General features: G+C 39.8%; 1 protein-coding gene across 1 annotated transcript in view; it reads left to right on the plus strand.

Moving 5' to 3' along the window:
* The window catches only part of cfap46 (cilia and flagella associated protein 46), a gene marked incomplete at both ends in the record, with an annotated part of 140,649 nt that overhangs the window by 99,710 nt on the left and 18,221 nt on the right, over positions 1 to 22,718 (plus strand). Inside the window, 3 exons of the mRNA XM_080507388.1 lie at positions 3,300 to 3,381; positions 3,552 to 3,688; positions 3,985 to 4,071. Of these exons, the coding sequence (XP_080363514.1) occupies positions 3,300 to 3,381; positions 3,552 to 3,688; positions 3,985 to 4,071 (306 nt within the window). The remainder of the gene's footprint in view (positions 1 to 3,299; positions 3,382 to 3,551; positions 3,689 to 3,984; positions 4,072 to 22,718) is intronic.

Consider the following 22,718-nt stretch of genomic DNA (forward strand, 5'->3'; position numbering starts at 1 on the left):
ACTGCAGAACTGTAAGTCTGTCGATGTCTGACGTCACACAAAACCCCACCTGAGAGAGAATATTTTCTATGAATCCATATTATACTGCTTCCTCCAATTAAGCTGCCTGTGTGTGAAAGCAAAGCACTTGGAGATACTTTCATACACACAATTTGCTTGTAGTCACCAATTAACCTCAAATATATATGTTGAGATGAAGGAAGGAAATAATAGCACTCAAAAGCCCACATGTATAGAGAGAACATGCAAACTCCATACAAAAAGGCATCCTCCACCCAGACTCAATCCCTAGATTTTCTTGCTGAGAAGCAGGAGGGCAGGCCACTATACCAGCCTGTGGCCCAGGAAAACATGGTAAATTATGTTTCTGCATTCACTCAGTTCATGGTTTAAATAATACGTTGAATAAATGAGCATGTGTATCTTTGTTAAAACATGAATCAATCTTCAGATATATTTTCTTAGCTCTGTAGTCCAAAAGAACTTGCGACAGTTGTAATTTATTTACAGTCCAGGGACAGAGAAAGGCTGCATGCATGTTTCCCGCTTCTCAGTTTTTAATAGAAGTCGTCTTCCTTGTTTCAGCATTTGTTTAATAAAGAATAACCTGGCCCCTAAAGCGCCCCTCAGATCTTCTCACCTTCAAAAGACATCCAGAAGAGCAGTGGGTTAATGTTTGTGGAGGCGTTCCTGCTTCCTCACGAGGGAACGGAGGAGGTCTGAGGACAGGTGTAGAGTGACTGGCAGAGTGTGAGCTTTGGCCCTCCGAGATGCTCAAGGCCAGACACATGTGCCACCCGCCATCCCAGCATTAGTGCTGCTAACTATAGTGTGACTGACACCACGCTCTGATTTCCAGCTGATCGCTCCGACGTCATTGGCCATCAAGACATGATTAGGCGCTGGCAGATTTGTTGTTTCTCAGAAACGCAGCACGCGAAGCACCACCTGCACTCCTGTCTTATTTCAGAATCATGTTATTTTATCGGTGTGTATTTTTCATTTGTTGAAGTGAAACTGTTTCTCCTAATGTGACAAGGCACTGTGGCTATAGCATTGTTTTGACGCTCCATGATTGTGCCTGTATAATGTTAAGGCTCTGTCGAACCTCGCTGCCACAGAGGAGAAGCAGGGATGACCTTGCTCACACACGTCGTATGAGCACAGGCAGTGGTTCTTCCACATTCACTGTTTGTTCTATATGTTCTATATATGCGAATGCATGGTGCTGAAATAACATGGTCAGCTTTTCATATATAGTGTATTTCCTCATTGTAAAAACACTTTATAAAGATCGGATTTATCCATAAAGCTTATGATCCCTTCATCCATCCATCATTTATCCAACCATCTGTCCATTATCTGTACAATTGAAGGATAGTGTAACCTTTACTTCATCCTAGTCGTCTTGGTGTCCACCTCCCTTCTTGACAGCTACACATCTTCCTTCTTTTTGGTCAAATCCATCTATAATCTCCCAACTGTTTCAAAATGCTGGAACCCGGATCATCACCAGAACTCCTTCTATCCATCACATCACCCCAGTTCTCCATAACCTCCATCGGCTCTCAATTCAACAACACATTCACATTATTATCGTTGTTGTTGTTCTACAAACGGATATTATAGTTGCTGACTGTTACTCACAAACTAACCGGTAGCACTACTACAAGTAAAATCAGTTGTCGTCGTCATGGTTACTATTTCACTAAAATCCTGTGCCCATATTCACAAAGCGTCTCCGTCCTCTCAGGGAGCTCCTAACTTAACCTAAATGTTCCTAGCAAGGAATCTTAGCTTAAAAGTGATTCAGGAAGTTTCTAAGAGCAACTCTTAGCAAAGAGTTGACAGCAACTTTTATCTTGGTGAGGAGGTGTGGTTGACCCCGCTGCTATGTATGATGCGGTCTGCTGAAAGCTGTGATTGGTTGTTTGAGAAACGAAGACAGAAAAAAGTGCTCTGTGCTCCTCGTAATGAACGGAGAGTAAAATGAACCGATCAAATATCTTGGGCTGTATTAAAAATGTGTAATCATTAAAATTAACTTATGTCATGATGGTGAAACTCAGAAAAAATTATTTAATTTCTGCACAGCTTAAAAATGATTGAACTTACCTCATTTACATGCCGATTATTACATTGATTTGATTTTTGTCATCTTTTCTGTCCACGCTGGTTATTTTTACCACTTCATATATTTGATATTAATGGTGGACGGGATGCAGCCATCATCAATTCCTGTGATTTATGACCATTGTGGGGCTGTGAAAGAACCGTAGCGGTCAGACTGGTTACTCTCAGACGACACTGCTGCAGCTTCCCAGGAGCAACGTTGTGATCACGTTCATCTCTGGCGTTATCACGTTGCTTTGCCGTAAGTAAGCTCCTCCCTAATGAGGTTGAGGACAAACATTATTCATGTATAATCGAGCATTTAACACCATTTAAACAAATGGAGAACATCTTTCTTTTCTCTTTGTTTTTCCATCATGTTGTCTGTTTAAGGAACTCTTCGGCTTCTTAAATGTCCTTCTCACTACTTTGAGTGGTTTTCCACCTTTGGCGCTCTCTTAGGGCTTAAGATGCTTTGTGAATTACTTTTATCTTAGTAAGAGAAAATTCTAAGAAAAATCTTGAATTTTGAGGAATTTTAAGATATTTCTTTTTAAGAGTGGCGTCACTAAGAGCTGCTGAGGCTAAGGCCTTTCACTAAAAATCTCTTGGTAATTGACAAGCGACCATTGAAAGTTGTTGATTGATCTAACAAGTATGGATTTTAGATAAGATGGACACACACACACACACACACACACACACACACACACACACACACACACACACACACACACACACACACACACACACACACACACACACACAGGGAACCAAACCTTACAAAAAGGCCCAGCCTGTGCTCAAATTTGGGTTTTCATGCATTGAAACAATAAATGCAGACCAAAAAGCTCCTCTGAAGAAACAATTATTTTAATGAATAGTGTTTCCATGACAGCGAGTGTAAACAATCGCGTCTCAGCAATCCTTGAAAATCAGAAGACACTGAATGAATCCACAAGCTGCAGGAGAAAGAAGTACAATTCAATCAGTGAACCTAACACACTCCCATGCATCAGTTTCAAAAACAAAGGTAATCCATAATGTTTTTACAGTACGGACAGAAGAACAAAAGAAACAGGAGAAGAGCGCATCAGTTCAGCCTTCACATGGTAGCTGGGGAGACTTTCTCAGAGTTGGTCATTGTTCTGCTGCCAGATAACGATAATGACATTTGCTGTCCTCAGGGTGCTGCATGGCTCTGCTCTTTGACCGGATTCCGAACAATGCTCGCTTTCTCCACCAGTCAAGCACTGACATGCAAAACAGGTAAGGAAACGGCTTGATTGAATGAAGCCTTAACGAGACTTCCTCGCATCGCTTTTCCTACTTCACCTCCCTCCTTTCATTTTGCCTCCCTAATATGTTTTACAAGACCCAAAGTCTTGAGTGACAGCTCATGGGCTTGTTGCAACTTCCCTGTTTTCCCTCCTCTCCAGCACAGCGCGAGCTGCCCTGGACAGACCTCTGGACACGGCCCTGCTGCTGAGCTTGGCCGGCGTTGGCTGCGTTGTCCTCAACCAGTGGAACAGCAGCTTTCAACAGAACACACAAAACATGGCTACTGTTTTAGAGAGTAGGTCATGTTTCTGTGTTTGAAACCATGTTGCAATTAGCGAGAATATGCTTGGTTCAAAGAAAATCCTTTAAGTTGTCCAATTTTAGTGATAGCAACCGCTGGAGCTATAACAAGCACCCTTTTAGCACATTAAGGCCCTGTTTACAGGACAACGGTGCTCAAAGCTAATGCATGTTCACTTGAGACATTGTTGTGTAATTGGGTCTTAGTCAACTTTAAACCTATGTTTATTGCTTGTATGTATAATTACATGTCACATTTCCATGGTCCTTGTGTGTCCTTTCATGTTGCAGATATGCTGAGTGGCAGGCAGACCTCTGGCCAGGCCGTCCACGCTCTCCATTCACACAAACCACTTGACACCATCACAGGATCAAACGGTAATTCTAAATCACTTATACAAATACTGTGAATATATTTAGTCTGTATGCCTCAAATACACAGTTTCTTGTTGCTAAAGATTCACTGGACCTAAACTGAATATGGAGCAGAGTATTTTTTTTAGAGAGACCAGTTCAATATACCTCTCACTTGTAATAACCACTCTCTCTGCAGATCAACTGCTCTGCATTGGCTCAGAGGAGGAAGGAGTTCAACACCCCGTCACTCTTTCACCTGCAACTTTGAACTGCGTCCTTTATGGCCTGCCGAACTTACTTTTCATATGACGCACTTGACCTGCAATCCTTACATGACTGCGATTACAGGCGAACATGCCAGACGGCTTTGCGAATATTGCTTCTGTCGTATGATCGGGTTCAACAATTTCATTAAAGATTATCCCTTATTCATCACTTACGCTCTCCCTCTTGTAATTTCATCAGAATGCAGATTTTTTTTTTTATACATGCTGGCTTGAATATTGTTTTTAACAAACACGCAGATGTAAAATGTAATATGCAACATGCCAGGCAATAAACTAAAGCTTAGGGAGACATTCACACTATTTCTGTCATCACAGTGACGCAGCTTCTTCTGTTTGGTGTTATTGATGTTCGTCGCCTTGTTATTCTCGCTTCAGTGTTTTCTGGTTGTCCGCCGAGCTTTCATTAACAGAAGATCTCTTGAGATCGCTTTGCAGATTTGGTGACGTGGTCGCTGAATCAGACTGTTTGTTGGAGAGGATTCTGGACTGTAAGCTTTCGGTTTACCTGTCGACACAAACACAATCTGGGTGTAAATGGATATAAGTTACTGAAACAGCTTGGGGCACCACATAAGACTTACAGAATATTGTGAAGGATATTTGGGTTTCTTTATCCTCTATATTTCAACTGGGACCTGATGTGAACTGTGCGGGACTAAACATGGATGGATTGATATCTATTGATAGTCAAGAGAGCGAATAGAAGGTCACTGTGTGAACTATCAAGTTTTTGTTTCGCGCCACATCTGGAAAAGTTTATTAAAACATTTTTTCACATGTCCATTCTTGGTGCCAGATTTCATATAAAAATGGACGGATTGGTTCAGGATGGGAAGCCAACGTTGACTGAAATAACCACATGAAACCACCTGGTACCTCTGTTGTCCACTAAGAACAGGAAACGGTTCAGACAGGCCTCCAAAACTGGACAATAGAAGATTGAGAGAAATGAGGTCTGATCACTCATTCACTCACCCTCTTCATCCCGTCAAGAGACACAAGATAGCAATAATACTGTACTTCACCACCCACACCTGGGATTGTTCATTCTCCGTTTTCTCTTTTGTACTTCCATTCAACTTCATTTGTATTTATTCTTGTGCTCTTTGAGTTTTCAGGAGTTTTCTCTTTGTTGCTTGAAGCACTTCATCAAGCTTGTTTCTGAAGGCTTGTTATGGAACCATTATCGCTGTTTCCACTGATGTCAGTTACATCTTCACTGATGGGCGGTGAGGCAGGAAATGTGTCATTTATGTTTCCTATTTATAAGTGAAATGTGAGCAGATTTTATGTCCCGTTAACAGTAATCACTACATTTCATTGTGTCTCTGTGTCAGAAAATTACATCACACTGATCTAATTCCGCTCCATATTTTAGAGCTCTGATTGTTTAAACGACAAATAAAAACACATTGAATTTACCTTTTCTTACACAAAAGACTTTGTATAATTTAGTTTACTCATTTCTATGTGGAAAAAACTTTTTATCAAACACTTGCACTAAATGTTAATTGAGCACATTTTCTAAATGTTCTTCTTGAGAATTAAACTCCTTAAGTCAAACTCATAATTACAAAAAGAGACTGGAAGTCATCATTACTGTTTTTATTCTTTGTTTTTCAATGCATTTGGGGGTCAGCAGAGGTCTTGAGAGGATTGACTTTTTGGGAAATAAACTATACTAATATAAGAGAGTAGAGTAGAAGCCTTCAGCCAGTAGTTTGGCTCACAACACAAAGAGAAAAACAGCTTACCGGTACCTTGATGTGCACTATTTATATAGCTCATTATTCAATGTATGAACTTTCTTTTGTTGGCTATAAAACGGAAATGGGGAGACTTGTTGAGGTTTCCAGGCAACAGCAAGAATTTTTGCATCTGGCCATGAAGTACTGTTCACATAATGCTTAATGTTCATGCTTCACTTTTCTGTTAATTAAATGCAAGTAACTTGCTTTTGAGCATTAGAGGATGTTTTGAATTATTTGCTTTTGGGGTAGCCTCATTTAACCATTTTTCCTGTGGTCATGCTCAGTTAAGTGCTGGTCGGTTTATTCATGATGTAAGGTGAAAAAGTTCAAATAGTCCAGAAATTAAACTGGATGGAAAATCTTCACCTCAATGTTATTATTATTAGAATTTTTTTAGATTGGCCCACTTTAAGTTATGTGTTATCACTGCTTCATTCATTCAAACAAAAAACTATTTTGTCATACATGGTAGCATGAGGATAAATATGTTTCCAGATCAAAGGTATGAACACACTGCCTTGGTTTGAATGTAAGTGGCAGTATTGATCTATTATCTGTGTGGAGAATCAAAATCGCCAGCTATAACCCCATTACCTTGGATAATGAAGCCCTGCAGATGTACCTTCTTGTACGTATCTGGAATGCGTGGTATCTAGTGAAGCTTTGAAAAAGATGTGCAAGCAAGAATTGGTGACGCGGGTTCTGCTTTTCTTTTGCGAACACCAGTGTGAAGAACAAGCTGAGTATCTTCAACAAGCAACATCTAAGCTGTGTTACTCTACTGTGTGCTGAGAGCTGCAGGGTCACCAACAACATCACAGACAGGGTCCAGGTGTTTGTCTTATTAAAATACATCTACTTTTACTTCATCGTTGGGATTGGATAGCATTTTGGTAGCCTGTGATGAAGATCTTTTCGAACATGTAACGCACATTTTGTCAAATAAAAGTGTGTGACAACTAATCTTGAGATTACTCATTTGGATGAGTGTCACTTTTTTGTTTTTATTATTTGTTTTGTTTTTTGCACATGTTTACAAATAAAAATCTATTTAAAAAATCAATGGGAGAATAACAACCAGGAAAGAGTGAATGAAATGAGCACACACCCCAGAAACCCCAGTACTGTGTGACAGGACAAGAACTATCTTGGAAGCTGCAGGCCAAGAGAAAATGGGCCTCAAACTGTGGCGATGAACATTGTCAGAAATCTATAGGAGATTGTCAACGGTGTGTCCAATGATTATTTAAGGAGACATATTGATTTATGTGCTGAACACTGGAGGAAAACTTTATTGGTGCATGCAATGAAAATTGTAAGGTCTTCTATGATGTGTGCAATTAACATCTTTCTCACCAGGTTCTGTCATGGTAGTTCGTTTTTGTTTTGTTGTGTACAGTAAACATTGTAGGATATTTTTTTTACTGATATGTACAATGAACATAAAAGCTCCATTCAGTCGAGTATGATGAAATCCCAAACGGTACAAAGTGCAACCACAAGGGAAATATATTTAATCCTGGAAATAATGAGATCATCTGATTATTACGAATTGTATTGATAGTCCTTGTTCAAGGACGTTTGAGCAACGAGCATCATCTTTTCTTACTGAATGGCACAAGAGTTCCTTTTTCTTCCCAGTTGAAACAAATTTGAGTTGACTTTAAGGATACTAAATATCCACTTCAAATCTGTTTATTTTAACTACTAAAGAGTTGAGCGAAAAAGACACATTTTTCTGTCTTGTCAGATGACAAATCTATGTTGTGTATCAGTCACAAAGTTTTTGTTCCCATTCAGACTCTTCCGCTCATGTCGGGGCCGAATGTTCTCCACGAGGCCCCCAATCAGATACTGATAATGAAGTCACGGCTCCTCCATGAAGACACACACAAAGTGCTGTTGTGCTGCTGCAAAAGTTTTAGTTTAGAACTAAACGCTGATAGTGAAATACCATTTGAAAAGTCATTCATTCAGCTTGTGATATTTCTCAACAGCTTATAATTTTAGCTGATGACATTCAGAGTAAGGCCAAGTTTACACGTACCCGGGTATTTGCAAAAACAGGATTTCTCTGTTTGGGCCACGGATTTACCCATAAATGCAGCTACAACTCGTCACAAACGATAATTCTTGAATACTCCAACCACAGTGGAGATCTGGATAAACTCTGTGTCTCCAGTTGCATCTAAGGGGGGGTAGAGCTTGTTGGGGGTTTTTTTTCATCTTCTGGTGCATCGCTGCTGCTTACTGCTGCTTTTTCTGCCTTTCTGTCCATGCAACTTTAACTCGGATAATAATTTACAATATACCAACGGGTACAGCATTTACATGTTTACCCAACATTTCAGGTGAAAATGCATAATTTTTTGCATTTTCATTTCGGAAAGGTTTCCACATCCGCCCAGAGACACGGACATGACAGACGGAGGAAACACACAGGGCTGCAGAGTCTTTGTGTGAGTTTTGTGTTCGTGTTGAATTAGTTTAATAAAAGAATGGTGATTTGGAAATCAGCCAGAGAAACCAAGGGTGGCAAGCTTCACTGACACAGCCGCTTTGAAAAATGTTTACATTTCCAGTGGCTCTGAGCACCGTTGTCATGTAAACAGACACCCAAATCACAATGGAAGTTTTGTGTTTTCATTTGAAATTGCATTTGAAGAAGCTTTCCTGAAACACGTGTGCCTGACCATGTTAAATATCCTGAACATGCACAGACAGGCCACAGGATATTCTCCTGTTTGACCTTTTTATGTTCTGCATGGATGCAAGTAGGTCAGAGATGGCAGATGTATGAGACACTGGAGGCAGCTGAGACAGGAGGGATGAAGGCAACGGCCCAGGAGCTTATTTTCAATTTACTTCAGGTGCTGCTGGATGATTTCTGTCAGTAGAATTACCATTGATCCTCTGAATAGAGTTCTTTCTTGGCGAAACATTAACAGTTTGATGGATACAAATTCTGGTTTGTTTTGTAAACATGTCGACTGGTGTGATCGATTTGGGGGAACTGCACGATGGAAATGTGTGGAAATTAGTGGTAATGCTATTGTTTTCCTGTATTGGTTTATTCTCTGTGTAGAAGTGAGGCCTTTTGGGAAGATCATTTAAAAAAACATTTCTGCTAGATCAGGGGTGTCCAACTCCGGTCCTCGAGAGCCCCTGTCCTGCATGTTTTCGATTTCTCTCCCTGCTTCAGCATACCTGAATCTAATGATGATGTCATCACCAAGGTTTTGAAGAAGCCCAGTAACGAGACTCTCATTGCAATCAGGGGTGTTGCAACTGGGAGAGAGCTAAAACATGCAGGCCAGGCACCCTTGAGGACCAAGGTTGGGCACCCTTCTGTTGAGATTAACTTTAACTAAATCACTGGGAAATCCTGAATCTTATTCAAGTCGGTGGATATTGCATCGGGTCCGATATTGGACATTTTTGGTTGTTTGGATATCGTTTAATCCAGCCACTACCATCCACTGAGCCCCATTTGCGATGGATAACCAGCAACTGCGCCGTTGGCAGGATTAGCTGTTAGCAGAATTGGCAATCCAGCGGTATTTTTGTCAGAATTTCCCTTTTCAGTGGGATTCATGGTTTGAATGGAATTTCCTCTTACAAGTCAGCTGAACTTGCTTTACCAGTTTAGGTGGATCAGAGATTCCAAATAAATACATGGTCTTCTTTATAAGATGGCACAGAGTGGAATTGGGATTTTATGTTATGATTGAATAGAATTAGAATAAGTTCTTACATCATTCTGCAAAGAATTTTGATCCCATAAGTGAGTTTTACAATAATTGTAGCCAAGCAAAGCTTCGTTCAATAAAGCTTTTAGCTTCAGACAACGTAGTTGCTACTAAAATATACTATAAGTATGGTCACAATGGAAGTATCGGATTGGGAAAGTATCTATCGGTCAATACTAAAATCTGAAAAATCGTATCGGGAGCCAAAAAGTGTGATCAGGACATTAATAGTTATTATTGGCTTTATTAAGTCGAAAATGTTTTTTTTTAATGATATACACCAATATTACAATATTTATTGTGCCTACACAGTTAATGCAAAACATTTCTGAAATGAAAATGCAAAAAGAATGTGTTTCCACTTTGAAACACTGTTACATAAGCTGGGTCCAAGTAAAGTCCATTCATACTCTGTAGAATGATTCCATTATTGAAACATCAAAAGGAGACTTGCAAAGCACATCATCCTACATGTTCTCCATTCATGTTTCCTATTGCCACACAGCCTTTGCTTCAATCATTTCATTAGTGTGGGGGAGGGGGTCCAACGAGAACTTGCACAACCTTTAAACAGGCCTGTAATTGGCAGTAATATACAATAACGATGAGGAAAAATACTTTGGATAAATGTGAGTGCAGGAAGGTTACTGGCTAACATTAATAGAAGGATTTTTCATTGTGCATACATTTATTGGTTCATGCTTCATGTGTGCTATTTCTGCATAGTACATGTCCTTAGGTGTTCTGCTCTGTTAAGCTGCTCTCTCATCCCCTGAAGGACTGATCTCATAATTGTCCATTTGGGTCCTCAGAGTAATGAAATGAGGCTTAAGATGTTGCCGGGTATTGTGAAGGTAAACCACAGTTGAAAAAAAAAAAGCAAGGTGCCTCTTTTTTTAACCTTTAAATAAATGGGGGCTAAATTGTGGTCACAGCTTAAGAGAATGTAATGAATGAAAGAAAGGCAGGAGAAGGAATAGAAAACAAGTACTTTCTCTATTTACCCTGAAAGAAGGAGAAAGGAATTTGTTTCTGGCTGCAAATCAATCTCGTCCCTCTCAATTCACACATGGGTCAGTCTGGGTTAATGTGCCACCAGTGCTCCCCCAATTTAAGACAAATGGTGGGACGAAACCCCTCGATCCTAAAGAGGGCGTGTCCCACCTCATTTCTCCTGCATTGTCCTGGCATGACCTGAAAATCAATCAGGTGTGCCTTCGCTCGCCAACCCTCAGTTGTGGGCCGAAAGAAGCTTCGACGAGAAGCCTTTTATAGGGTTAAAAGAAATTGGACGAGGACATCTGTTGATTGAAAATCTATTTCAGTAAAGCTGGTGATAGATTTGTGCTGGGTCTCTGGGGAAGTTTAGATGAACAAAGACCAACCGCATGGAAAAACAAGCAGAATGATCTTGGTTTTGTTTAAAATATCTGCAATTCTATAACAGTTGCATGCTCTAGCTGTAAAGACAAATATCAAAGGGCTTTCTTTTGTTTTTCTCTTCTGTAGAGATTAATTGGATTTTGCAGAAAGATTTGACCTCCCGAATCCAATAGTCTGAGGTGAAGCAGGTTCATTTAATAATCCACCCAATGATAAAACTTGATGTAAATCTGTCAGAACCATGTTCGAGGGTGAATCATGAAGTTTGCCGTGGCATCATTCCTTCATGGCTTTTCAAAGGGATTGAACTAAAGACATAGTTGCCCAATGGGAAACATTGACTCTGTTCTTTGAATTGAAGTCGTAAAGTCCAAGTGAAGCAAGCTGGAAACTTTCATGCAACAGTCTGTGACACTGAGCACAGCTTATTAAGAAACCCTCAGTTTTAGTAAAGTCAAGTTTTGTTGTGGACTTCTGGAGAAATGAGGCATTGAGAATTTGCTGCAACAATATTTACAGTAGACTGCAACACCACAATCTGACAATCCACTCCGTAATGTCTGGGGAAACCAATTCCAATTCTTTCAAATCAACATCCCAAACATTTTGTGTTTTATTGTAGATATCCTACCTCGAGTTTCTCTAGATTTTTTTATCCACCTATTCGGTTAATTCTGAGCTAAATCGGAATTAGAAATAGCCGGGAGACGCTAAGGATTCGTCATTTGACAAGCAAGGCTGATTGATGTCACCTTGTGAAGTACCCAAGGAACCAGAGCTTCTTTATTCAAGGCCTTCGTCGTCTCGTTGCTCACCATAGGCACCCAGACGATCCTCTGATTTATGGCGATACTCTGACAGCCACCTTTCCTTGGCAAGGTTTAGGGATTTGTTGTTTTGCATCGAGACATTATAAAGTCATTGTGTTCCCTCCAGCTGCATCAACAGACAACCATGCAGCAAGTGGACCTTCCAGTCAATGTGAGAAAATATAGTCGTTAAGGCTATGAATATTTATAAATTGGCACAGTTTTAGCTACGGAGCTCCGCTCACCGTCACAATGAGTCTGAAATTAAACAATCTTGATTTTCAATGTGAAGCGTCTGCTTAACTTCAAATCCGGTTAACATTGTGTTAATCACAACATATTTTATATCTGCCCTCCACTATTATCAGGGACCAAAATAACTTGCAACACCCAACATCTGATGAGGCTTCCAGGCTGTCATTGGTTGCAAGGGATTTAAAACGAAAGTAAATGATAACTTGATAAATAAATGTATTATTTGGTCAAATTACTTTAGGTCCCTTGAAACAGTGGCTTCCCAAAGGTGTTAATCCTACACTCTTCACCCGATTTTGATCAAAACACTGTCAAATTTAGGCCTGAAATCTGCAAGCAAAGCACATCTCCATCATTCCATTGTAAAAGTTAACAATACTAAAATGCCAAATATTGTGTGATTGTCAAAAATATTTACAGACCTAACTGTAGCTAAGGTGCTTACTTCTCTCTCCTGAGGGTATGTTGCCCCCATCTGCCGCACTGCCCTGGAGATAAACACCTCATCCAGCCCTGCCTCAAATAATCCATATTATTTCATTTGGATTCACCGTTTGACATAAACATGTCCATTAGTCTTTCTTTGAGGGAAATATCTGCACTTTCTGTTGAGATTTTTTTGACATAATAAAAAGCAGATTTGGTGACATATCCCATGTGAGCCCTGAAGTATAAATATGAGACAAAAATAATTTGAGGTTTCGTGGCTCCTGGCTCAGGATAAGCCCCAGAGAATTTAATATCGTGGTCAGGTCCTCTATCTGATCCTTAAAGCACATAACTAAAGGCTCCAAGTTCATCCAGGTTGATCTGTAAACTGTTTTGTGATGTCCATGCACTGGATATCTATAATACATCGAAAAATAGCAGCAGGAGATTGATTGCCTCTTTCACCGTGGAACCGGGAGGGGAAAACACAGCCAGTAAGCAGGCATCATTTTATTACCAATTCCCCGCATAGTTTTATAACATGGCAGGATTTAGGCTTTTCACATTTGCTCTCCACAGACATAATCATATTATCCTTGCTAAAAAATGCAATTAGGCAGGATAATCATATCAGAATGGCAAGGATTGTGGCTCGCTCCCTGAACACACATGCGTTCATCGATTTTATAATTGAATGTGTTGAGAGACGCAAGGAGACTTGGGGGTCCTGGCGAGGTTGAAGAAGCTCCTCTTCTTTACGTCTGAGATTACATGATGAGGCCATTACCGTACCTCCAGTTTAGCATGTGGGGAGTCTGGAGGAAATTGTTGCTTGATGGGTTTCATTATATAGCACGTCAAATGGTGCATCCACAGGAATGTGAAAGGGTGACAGCAACACAGAGGCAAAGCAAAACCTCATTACCAACAAACAGCACACGTGATGTTGCGAGTTCATACAACATTTGCATGTCATATACTGTATATAGAACCAGTTTTTTTTTTTTTTTTTTGATTAATAATGTGCAGCTGCATTGCAAGCTTTGGGTTTGAACTGACTCGAAGTTTCCAAACGGGATAAGACTGACAGCACTGTCACTCTATTAGTTGACATTTCAAGCATTATCTTATTCAGCTTGATTCAGGGGAATTGCTGAGGTGAAATTTGTAATTGCTAGATAAGCAGAGAAATGTCACACTTTCTGTCTGTGCAGAAATGGAAAAAACTGACATATTTGCAAATAGTGGGGGAAAAAACCAACATTGCACAATCAATGATTTGTATGCGATCATGCCGTGCAAATTTGTGAAGAGGCACACAAAATTGTAAACTGTTGACGAAACTTACTCTTCAAGTGTGTAGAATGAATACTGACATGTTTGCCAATAGATTTTTAGGATTAATAAGAATGATTTCAGAGTGTTGTATCGGTTTACTGTATCCACATGGACAAAGTTTAACTTGTTTAAATTGTTGAAACAATAATGTCACTTAAGCTTAACAAGTTAAATGGTAAATGAATTTGACCTATGTCCCACTTTTCAACTGCGAGAGCAGTCCCATTTACATTACTAATCACATTCACACACTCGCACAGCAATGGAGGCGGCTGCCTTGCAAAAGGCACTCAGTCTATCCATTGGGGATTAGTGTCTTGCTCAAGGACACTTTGTCATGTGGACAGGTGGAGATCGCAAATTAACCTGCACCTTTCTGATTGTGAGATAACAGCTCCACCAACCGAGCCATAGCAGCTCTAAAGATAGACTCCAGATTTGTTTGGAGGGGAAAAAATTTAATTTTTGGTTTAGGTTGATGATGATTTATACCTTTTAAAAAGCTTCTTTTTTTTTTTTTTTTTACATTTTTTATGAGTACTTTTCAAATCTAAACAAAAGCTATGACTAATTCGAAGTTTCGTAGAAACAGTTTGCTTCACCTCGAAGCAAACTGAATCCAGGTCTGGCTTTTGAAAATAATGGGTGCGTTTGAAAGAGTTTAAAGAAAAACAACAACCGTCTTTCAGACGCTGTCTGGATAAATAAAGCCAAGTCTATTTTTTTTAATGGATCGTTCTGTATAGAGCAGGTGATGGCGGTTTGGAGAAGGACTCATTAAGCAGCTTTAGTAGACTCATTTGGAAGGTGGAGTAAGCAGCCAAAAAAGATTTTCCATCGAAACAAAAATCCAAACACAGAGAAAGGCCTGGAGCATAAGAAACATAGAAATCAGGGCAAGGAGCAACAATCAGACACCGGGATGGGAAGTCAAGGAGCCTGCAGCCAGAAGCAGAGGAGTCAGAATCTCAAAAAAAGAACATTAAGTGCCCGTTTACACTATTTACATTGAAGACACTATTCTGAATCGATCTCCATGGAAACAACACTTTGTGGAAATGTTCGGGTTCTGTCCTAATAGCTTGTCGTTCTCTGCTCACATGTGTGGTTTCAAAAGAAAATACTTAAAAAATATATATTTGACAACAATGGACTCAGACTCCTGTTCCGAGGGCCACTTCCAGTCCAAACCCCCCTTACTTTTGCCCCACGACTTGATATCAAAATTAGAGGCCAGGTTCTATTGGGGATCTTTCAGGAGTACGAGCACTCCGTGTCGTATCAGACTCGATAGCCGCTAATGGTATCAGTATTAGTGCATCCCTAGTATTTAGAGCAATTCATGCTCCTGTGTCACTGCTGTGGCAATTTGGCAACATAAAAACTGTAAGACAAAACATGTCCATTTTGGAAAAATGAGACACTCAAATGGAAGTATTCTACTGGAATATGACAGGTTTTCCCTGAGATGTTTAAAAGACACCAAAGCATTCTTTGAGAGTTTTTGTTTGGGTTCAGATCGTCAGATATTTAGAGGGAACATCTTTTCATAAAGAAGACTGAAAAGTAGCAGAAAAGGTCAGTGGTAAAATGTACACTTTTATTATCAAAGGTGCTCTTTTGCTTTTTCCTCCCTCCTCTCCTTCTATCTCCCCCATCTCCTGAGATCACTCCTTTGTCAGGGACCATCTTTTCATTTGGTCCCATGTTTGGTCTTTTATTGCCCGTCTCGCTCTTCCTTTCGCCGTGTTTAACAACAGTCTGCTGAGTGGATTGTTGTCGCTCACGTGGCACAGAGACAGAAAAGAATTGTCCTTTCATCTAATTTACTTTCCCCATGTCTTCCCCAGCCTTTGGTGACTGTTTTGGCTCTGCCGGGTTTATAGGTCTTAAAGACCCACTCACTTCTGTCGTTACAAAGTTACTGCTGGACATTTTTCTATTATCACAGTTTGACTGCTGAGCCGCGACTTTCATGGCAATAAACACCTCAGCTTCTGGAAAATGTCTCAGCTCTGATTTATAGAGAAGCTATTTTTAAAATCCAACAATCTGAAGTACAAGCTGCAAAGTCACATCTTTCACTTTCCATAGTAAATGATTTCACTTTCCATAGTAAATGATTGGAGCACACCTCATGCACCAGGGTTTAAAGAGTTACAGGAGGGGGGCGAAAGCTTTGTCTGCTCCGAGGGTGCAAAAATCAAATTTGCACATGTCAAAGAAAACTCGATTTTCCAACGCCTGTTCACAATAAATCACATTCCGAGCAAATCTGTTAAAGTCATTCACCCTCAATTCCACAATTTCTTTTTCAAGACTAAGGCCCACAATGTTTTCAAATGAAAATGAAAAACTTTTCATGGATTTTGGAGGTCCATTTATGTGGTAACAGTGCTCGGAGACAATACAAATGTAGCTTTCAGAAAACTGCTCCCAAGGCGGATCTTTTGGAAAATGCCCACATTCTCTGTGGAAATGTGGTGGGGTGTGGGGGTACAACTTTTTGAAGACACTCCAAGTCTGTCCCAGTGTACATAGGGGAAAACGCAACAAAGTTGCTCCAGCTGTAGTTAACAGTTCTTCTGCACATGCATCAGTATATGGACAATAACAATATTGTTATTGCACTGGAAATGTGTCAACGTGGCCCAACGGCTCCGACACGCTGTGATTTTTGGCTATCGCAGTTGAAAGATTGCCATCATGGGATATTTGGGGCGATCATAGCTGCTGCTTTGACCTTTCTGTGTGTTTTGTTCTAAAATGAAGGACCACAACAGTTGATACAAACATAAAACGCTAGTAGATAAGTACTTTCTTCAAACTCCCTTTGCTCGATGACTATTGCGGTTGTCCGCTCTCTCCGAGCCATGACTGCGTCCATATTCTCCTCCTCTTTTTTGGGAGGGATTTCTTTCCAAACACATAAATGCCTTGACGCTGAGGCTCCGTTCATGTTTATGCACAGGACTTGATCGTGCATTGCACAATCACACAGATTGTTGGGCAATATCTGTATTACATTGGCTGCAAGTCAGCGTTTGCATTCATTTTACAGTCTTGTGTATTTTATGTCATACGGTGTGGCAGACTGTGACTTTATAAGATTGTTGAAATTGCACAGTGTGGAAGACTTAAGAGACCAGAGAGAGAATCAGTAGTATTTCTTGATAAATTGATCTTATTGTGTATGATCTGGGGATTGTGAAATTGCATATCTCCTGAGGACAGATTTTCATTATGGAGAACAATATATAACTACACCATTCATTCATTCATTCATTAAGAGAGGTATTTATGATTGTCAGGTAATCAAATCTATCATTATACAGATCTTATAGAATACAGAAATTTGAACCTCCAGTCACAACAAGGTTTTTTTAAGCATGGGATTTATTTACAATCCTGTTCCTGAGCATAATCTCTTCTTGTTCCTTTACCATGGGCTTATGTACATGTTTGAACTCGAGCATAGCAGTTCTTATGGCAAGACAAGAAGACAAGAAGGCTGACTGCTGATCTACAGAAGAAAGACGGAGCAATAAACGTCCTTTTCAGCAAACCAGCCTGCGTCTGTGTTGTTTTGGAGAGAGCTGCAAAATGATTGTGGTGCTGCCGCATCATTACAATGTAGCCTCTCGACTCCTTAAAAGACTTCAATCTTATTTCATTGGTTTCATTGTTGTTGTTGCTGTCTGAGCGGTTTTTACCATTGACACCTCAATAATGTCCATGCGGGCTGCAGCTAATGTGCCACTGCTTCTTATGTGAGCATTCAAGGAAGCCGCCGATGGCCCTGACAGTTTTCTTTGATATTTCCGAGGCCAAACGACACGTGTCTTATCAGCACTGTCACACCCTGCTTTCACTTTGATTACATATGGATATATGCCACTGACGTAACATGCGGGCTAGGTTAGCTGTACAAAGCTGCTGGATATATACTGCTTTTGGTAGAAAGATACAGACAGGGGAAAGATCAAAGAAGAAAATGAAGAAATGGGAGGGTAAATACAACACATATAACCTCCAAATCTCTCAGATCTGATCTCAGCCAAACTAACAAAACAAGCTTTTGGGTAGAGAGGCTGAGGAATGTGTGCCAGAGAAACGGTTTTTAAGGTTTTGGAAAGTATGCTGAATAAAGACAACGTAAAGCATCTAAGCTGTCACAACAAGCACTCATCCAAATTGTGTCTGCTTTTTCTAAATATGAAGTTTCATAGGAAAAGCTCGGGGAGCTCAAATTTCAAGTATCTATTACGCTGAGATAATTCCACAACTCATACTATTTCTGTTTGTAACCATGTGTGCAAATGTGAAGAGCATTACCTTCTCACTTAAATTTAGGTTGCTGACATTTTTCAGTTGCGTTTTGGTGCAACTAACCGAGTACTCTGGTCCACACACAGTCATCATTGATAGTAACACTTTCTATTTCATGTATTAATGAGAATAGTTTTAAATAAAAAATACCCAGAACGAAAGAAAAAGTTCTATTCCATCACTGTTTTTATGTGATTCTGTCTGAATTGAGAGGTGACTGGCTCTTTTTTTTTGTGTCCTTTTTGTTACAGCAGAGACCATGTTTTCAAGTGGAATTTGAAATTTTCATTGTGTTTTGGGTGTCTGTTTTACACAACAATAGTGCTCGGAGCCACTGAAAACACAACATTTTGGAAAACATCTCTGAAGGTGAAACTTTTTGAAAACTCTCCAAATCAGTCTCCATGGAAATGGGGGTAAAACAAAACTTTTCTGAAGCACTGCTACTGCTTATGCATACCACGGCCATAGTTAATAGTTTTTCTGCACATGAGTACGGCGATGGAAGGAGTAATAGTATTAAAAGTATTTCCATTTCCAAATAACAATGTTTCCTTCAGAGTCATGATTCCCAGTTCATATTCTCCTGGGATCTGGGAGCTTTTATAGTTGAGTCACCTGTAATAGCAATCCAACATCCTCCTGAGTCCAATATGAATGTCCCTGTACTGTTTCTGCTGAAAATGCAAAAACAATATTTTCACTTGAAACGTGTAAATAGGGCCTGAAAGAAAGTAGAACTACAGAGATCATCCTTTGTAAAAATATCCAATTTTTGTTTCAATTCTGCTGCATAGTGAATGTCACCTCTATTGCAACCGAATAGCTGCACTGTTGTTTGTATTTATTTTTATGAATGCTTTAGTTTTATTGATTCGGTTGCATAAAAACACATTTGCAAACCTTTTTTGTACACTTAGTTTTATGTCAGATTTTAACAAAAAGGATTTGATGACTTGAAAGACGATTTTTATTGTATCATCAGGAAGGATAATACCAAGATAATATGAAGGTCAACAAATCAAATAAAATATGTGGTTGAGTGCGACGACCTGATACTGAGGGAAAGCTGCTCTGAAAATTAAATTAAATAAAATTTCCAGTGGGAAAGGCACAAGGTTACAAGATGCAAACTGACTTTATGAATGAGTTCCTAAAATATTGTGTGAACCGGTAGTCCGTCCAAATGTGTTGCTTGAATCTTTCATTTATTTCTAATATTTTAGTAAAACGTGTTTGCTGACCTCCTGGTCATTGTGGATGTGCCAAACCTGTCTTGAAAGAAGATAGATGACTCACAGACTGGAGAGCCCCCGTATATCAAGAATTCTAAATTGCACCACATTTATGCAAAATAATCACAAGTGACAACATTTATGTTGTGCACCTTGAATATGAACTTCAGGTAAATTATGATTTGAATTTGGCCAGTCGTCAGGTGTTTGTGCAATCACCTTGCAACAAATCCAAAGTACCTATTCAGCGCGCTTCCAAATGCAAACTGGAAGTTTGATCCTGCTTTACCACTCCAACACAAAATGTTTCTCAGTTTACCTGAGAAAATTATATTTGTTTCTTCTCTTACTTGCTTGTTTTCGTGTCCTGAAACATTGAAGTCCACTTTCAGATTGTACCACGCCAGTCCAAATAAGCTTCAAAGCTTCATCTTTCAGCCATGCTTTGTTTGCTTCACAACAGTTCATCAGTCAGCGAAAGCAAATGCATTATTGTTAGGAGCAGGCGAGCTTGTACAAAAGGAGCAACTCTGACGTCTTGTTTGTCCTCTGTTCACAGGGAGGTTGCTCCTGTAAAAGCCACTCCATAATCATAATCAGATAATGTAGAAACCAAAGCATGTGCACAAAATGGGAATGGTCCCTGCTGGATGCAAGAGGCTTCTTCAAATATTACATCTGCCATTTTTATTGACGCACCAAAGTCATGGACAGCACATTGAGGCGATGCGACTCAACGGATTTCATAATCCAAATGGAGTACCGTCTTATATTACATGATCATACAGCCTGCAGTATATCCTGCTAATACACATAAAGAAGGCTTATCTTTCCTCCTATAGGCCAACTACGTGAATCGAACTGTTTCATTAGATGCTATAATATGCCAGCCTCAAGGCTATTTACCCATGCAGATACATTAAACAAAATCCTCCATCTGATTGCTTCCATCAGACAGCTTCAGATTATTGCCCTCTGTATTTTCACCGCACCACTGTCATATCATCCTGGCTGTGTTGAGGAAATAATCATTGGGATTGAGAAGTCTGAGCTAAACAGGACCTCCCCAACTTCATTAACGGAATAAAATAGCTAGTCAGTCAAGTAGAAGAATTTCATTTACTGGCAGCAGACTGGGCTCCCAGTAATGCTACGATTACTTTGTCATTTTGTCAATCATTCCCCATTGGCTGCAGTGCTTCACTATGCTCTTCCCCTCCCTTTTATCCATTTGGTCACCTGATTACTGGTGTAAGCCCGTGAGTCCTAATGCATGCAGGTACATCATTACACCACACATGTGAAGTGTGTGTGTGCCGCATCTATCCAAAGCGAGTGGCAGAGTGGAGTGGTTTTTAATCACCCTGTAATGCTCTACAGATGCTTACCTGCAGGAAGCACATTAGGCTGTATGATGGCACAAATTGGAAAATTTACTTCAATTCATGGAGGAAAACTGATTGCCGTGGAAGCCATTCATCTGCAACACACAGCGCAGCTCAAGTTTTATATAGCTCAGGGGGAAAGAGTGGAAGACTCTTCAAACAAAGTAAGAAGCTTCAATGATGAAACCTCAGCGAGGACATGTGGTTCCAGTGAAAGTCCACCGTCGTAACAACACGGTCCTCAACCCCGACAGGCTGGGAGATGCTTTGACCTGAAAGTGTCACTGAGTGGGAACAACTTGTGAGAATGTTGCAAGTGAAAATGCATACTTTTTTGCGTTTTAGTTTGGGAACATTTTTGCATTTTCATAGCAATTTTTTTTGAAAATATTGCAAGATTAAGTTCCAGGAGAAAATGGACCTGGAGTCATGACACTCTGGAGGCAAATGTTGTTGTTGTTGTCCATTGAATTGAGCATGTGCAGAAGAACTTGTTTACTGCGAAGAAGATTAGCAGTTGGTATGCTCCACTCATAGCATCCCCACCCCAATGTAAACAAAACGACTTTTAATGAGCCTAAAATCCATAACAGCAATGAAATGTGCTTCAATATACCCCCCCCCCCCCCCCCCCCCCAAATGACTCTACAGCTTTCTGTGGGCCAAATATGTGTTATGTTAATTACACTAAAATTCATTATACATGCAATAATCACAAAAACACTGCTGTCAGTGATTACAGAATGTAAACCACAGGCATCCTAAATGATTGAAAGGCCCAGAAATTCACGTGTGGAAATTGGCAACCCCTGGGAAGGGCGTTTAACATTTACATCAAAATGGGAATGTCTTCTGTCAAAGCAACTTTAGGGAACATTGTGCATGTTAAATCTGCATGTTTTTACTTAGTTTTGTTGGAAATCTGAATCTGTTATTTTTATCAAACTCAAACAAATATATAGTAAACCAAGAATAACAACTTTCATATTACCCATTCTTTGGAGTGAATGGGCTTTTAAACACTTGGCCTTTCTACCACAGAACTGATTTGTGCTAATCATTATTTATCATTATTATCATGGTGGCATTTGAAAACTGAAGGCTTGACTACTGATGAAATGTTTGAAATGTTTAAATGAGATATGAAAATTCCTCCACTGCCCACACTGATAGTAATGTTGAAGTTTGATGCATAAAGTTTAGACGAGAGTCTTGTTTGCGTTTGGCCTGTTGAGGAGAGAAACAGACTCATTCTGGGATGGGGCCTTTATGTGTGGATGATATAACCCTTTGCTTGTGGAGCTGATATGAAGGCTGAAGGCAGAGTGCACCTTGGACAGGTCATCAGTCCATCACAGAATGAATACAGAACGACAATCACACCTTCACACCTGCAGTTTGGTCCCCAGAGAAAACCTACAAACACAAGAACATGCAAACTGCACAAACTCAAACTATTGTCATTGTGAGAAGAATGCTAACCACTACAATAGTATTGCTATAGTGGAACATTAGGATGCACTGCTACAACTTTTAAAAGATGAGCACAGGTATGAGTACTAACCTTTAGCTTCTTGTTGATACCGAGTACCAATACAAGTACCTATTAAATCCCGTAAACCCTGATCCTCCAAAAGCCTTGCAGTCTATCGTACGCATCGATATACATATATAATTTACAGTCTGTCTTACATTCTCATTAATAATTAAAAAAATCT

The sequence above is a fragment of the Blennius ocellaris genome (assembly GCF_963422515.1).
Source record: "Blennius ocellaris genome assembly, chromosome: 13".
Taxonomy (NCBI): domain Eukaryota; kingdom Metazoa; phylum Chordata; class Actinopteri; order Blenniiformes; family Blenniidae; genus Blennius; species Blennius ocellaris.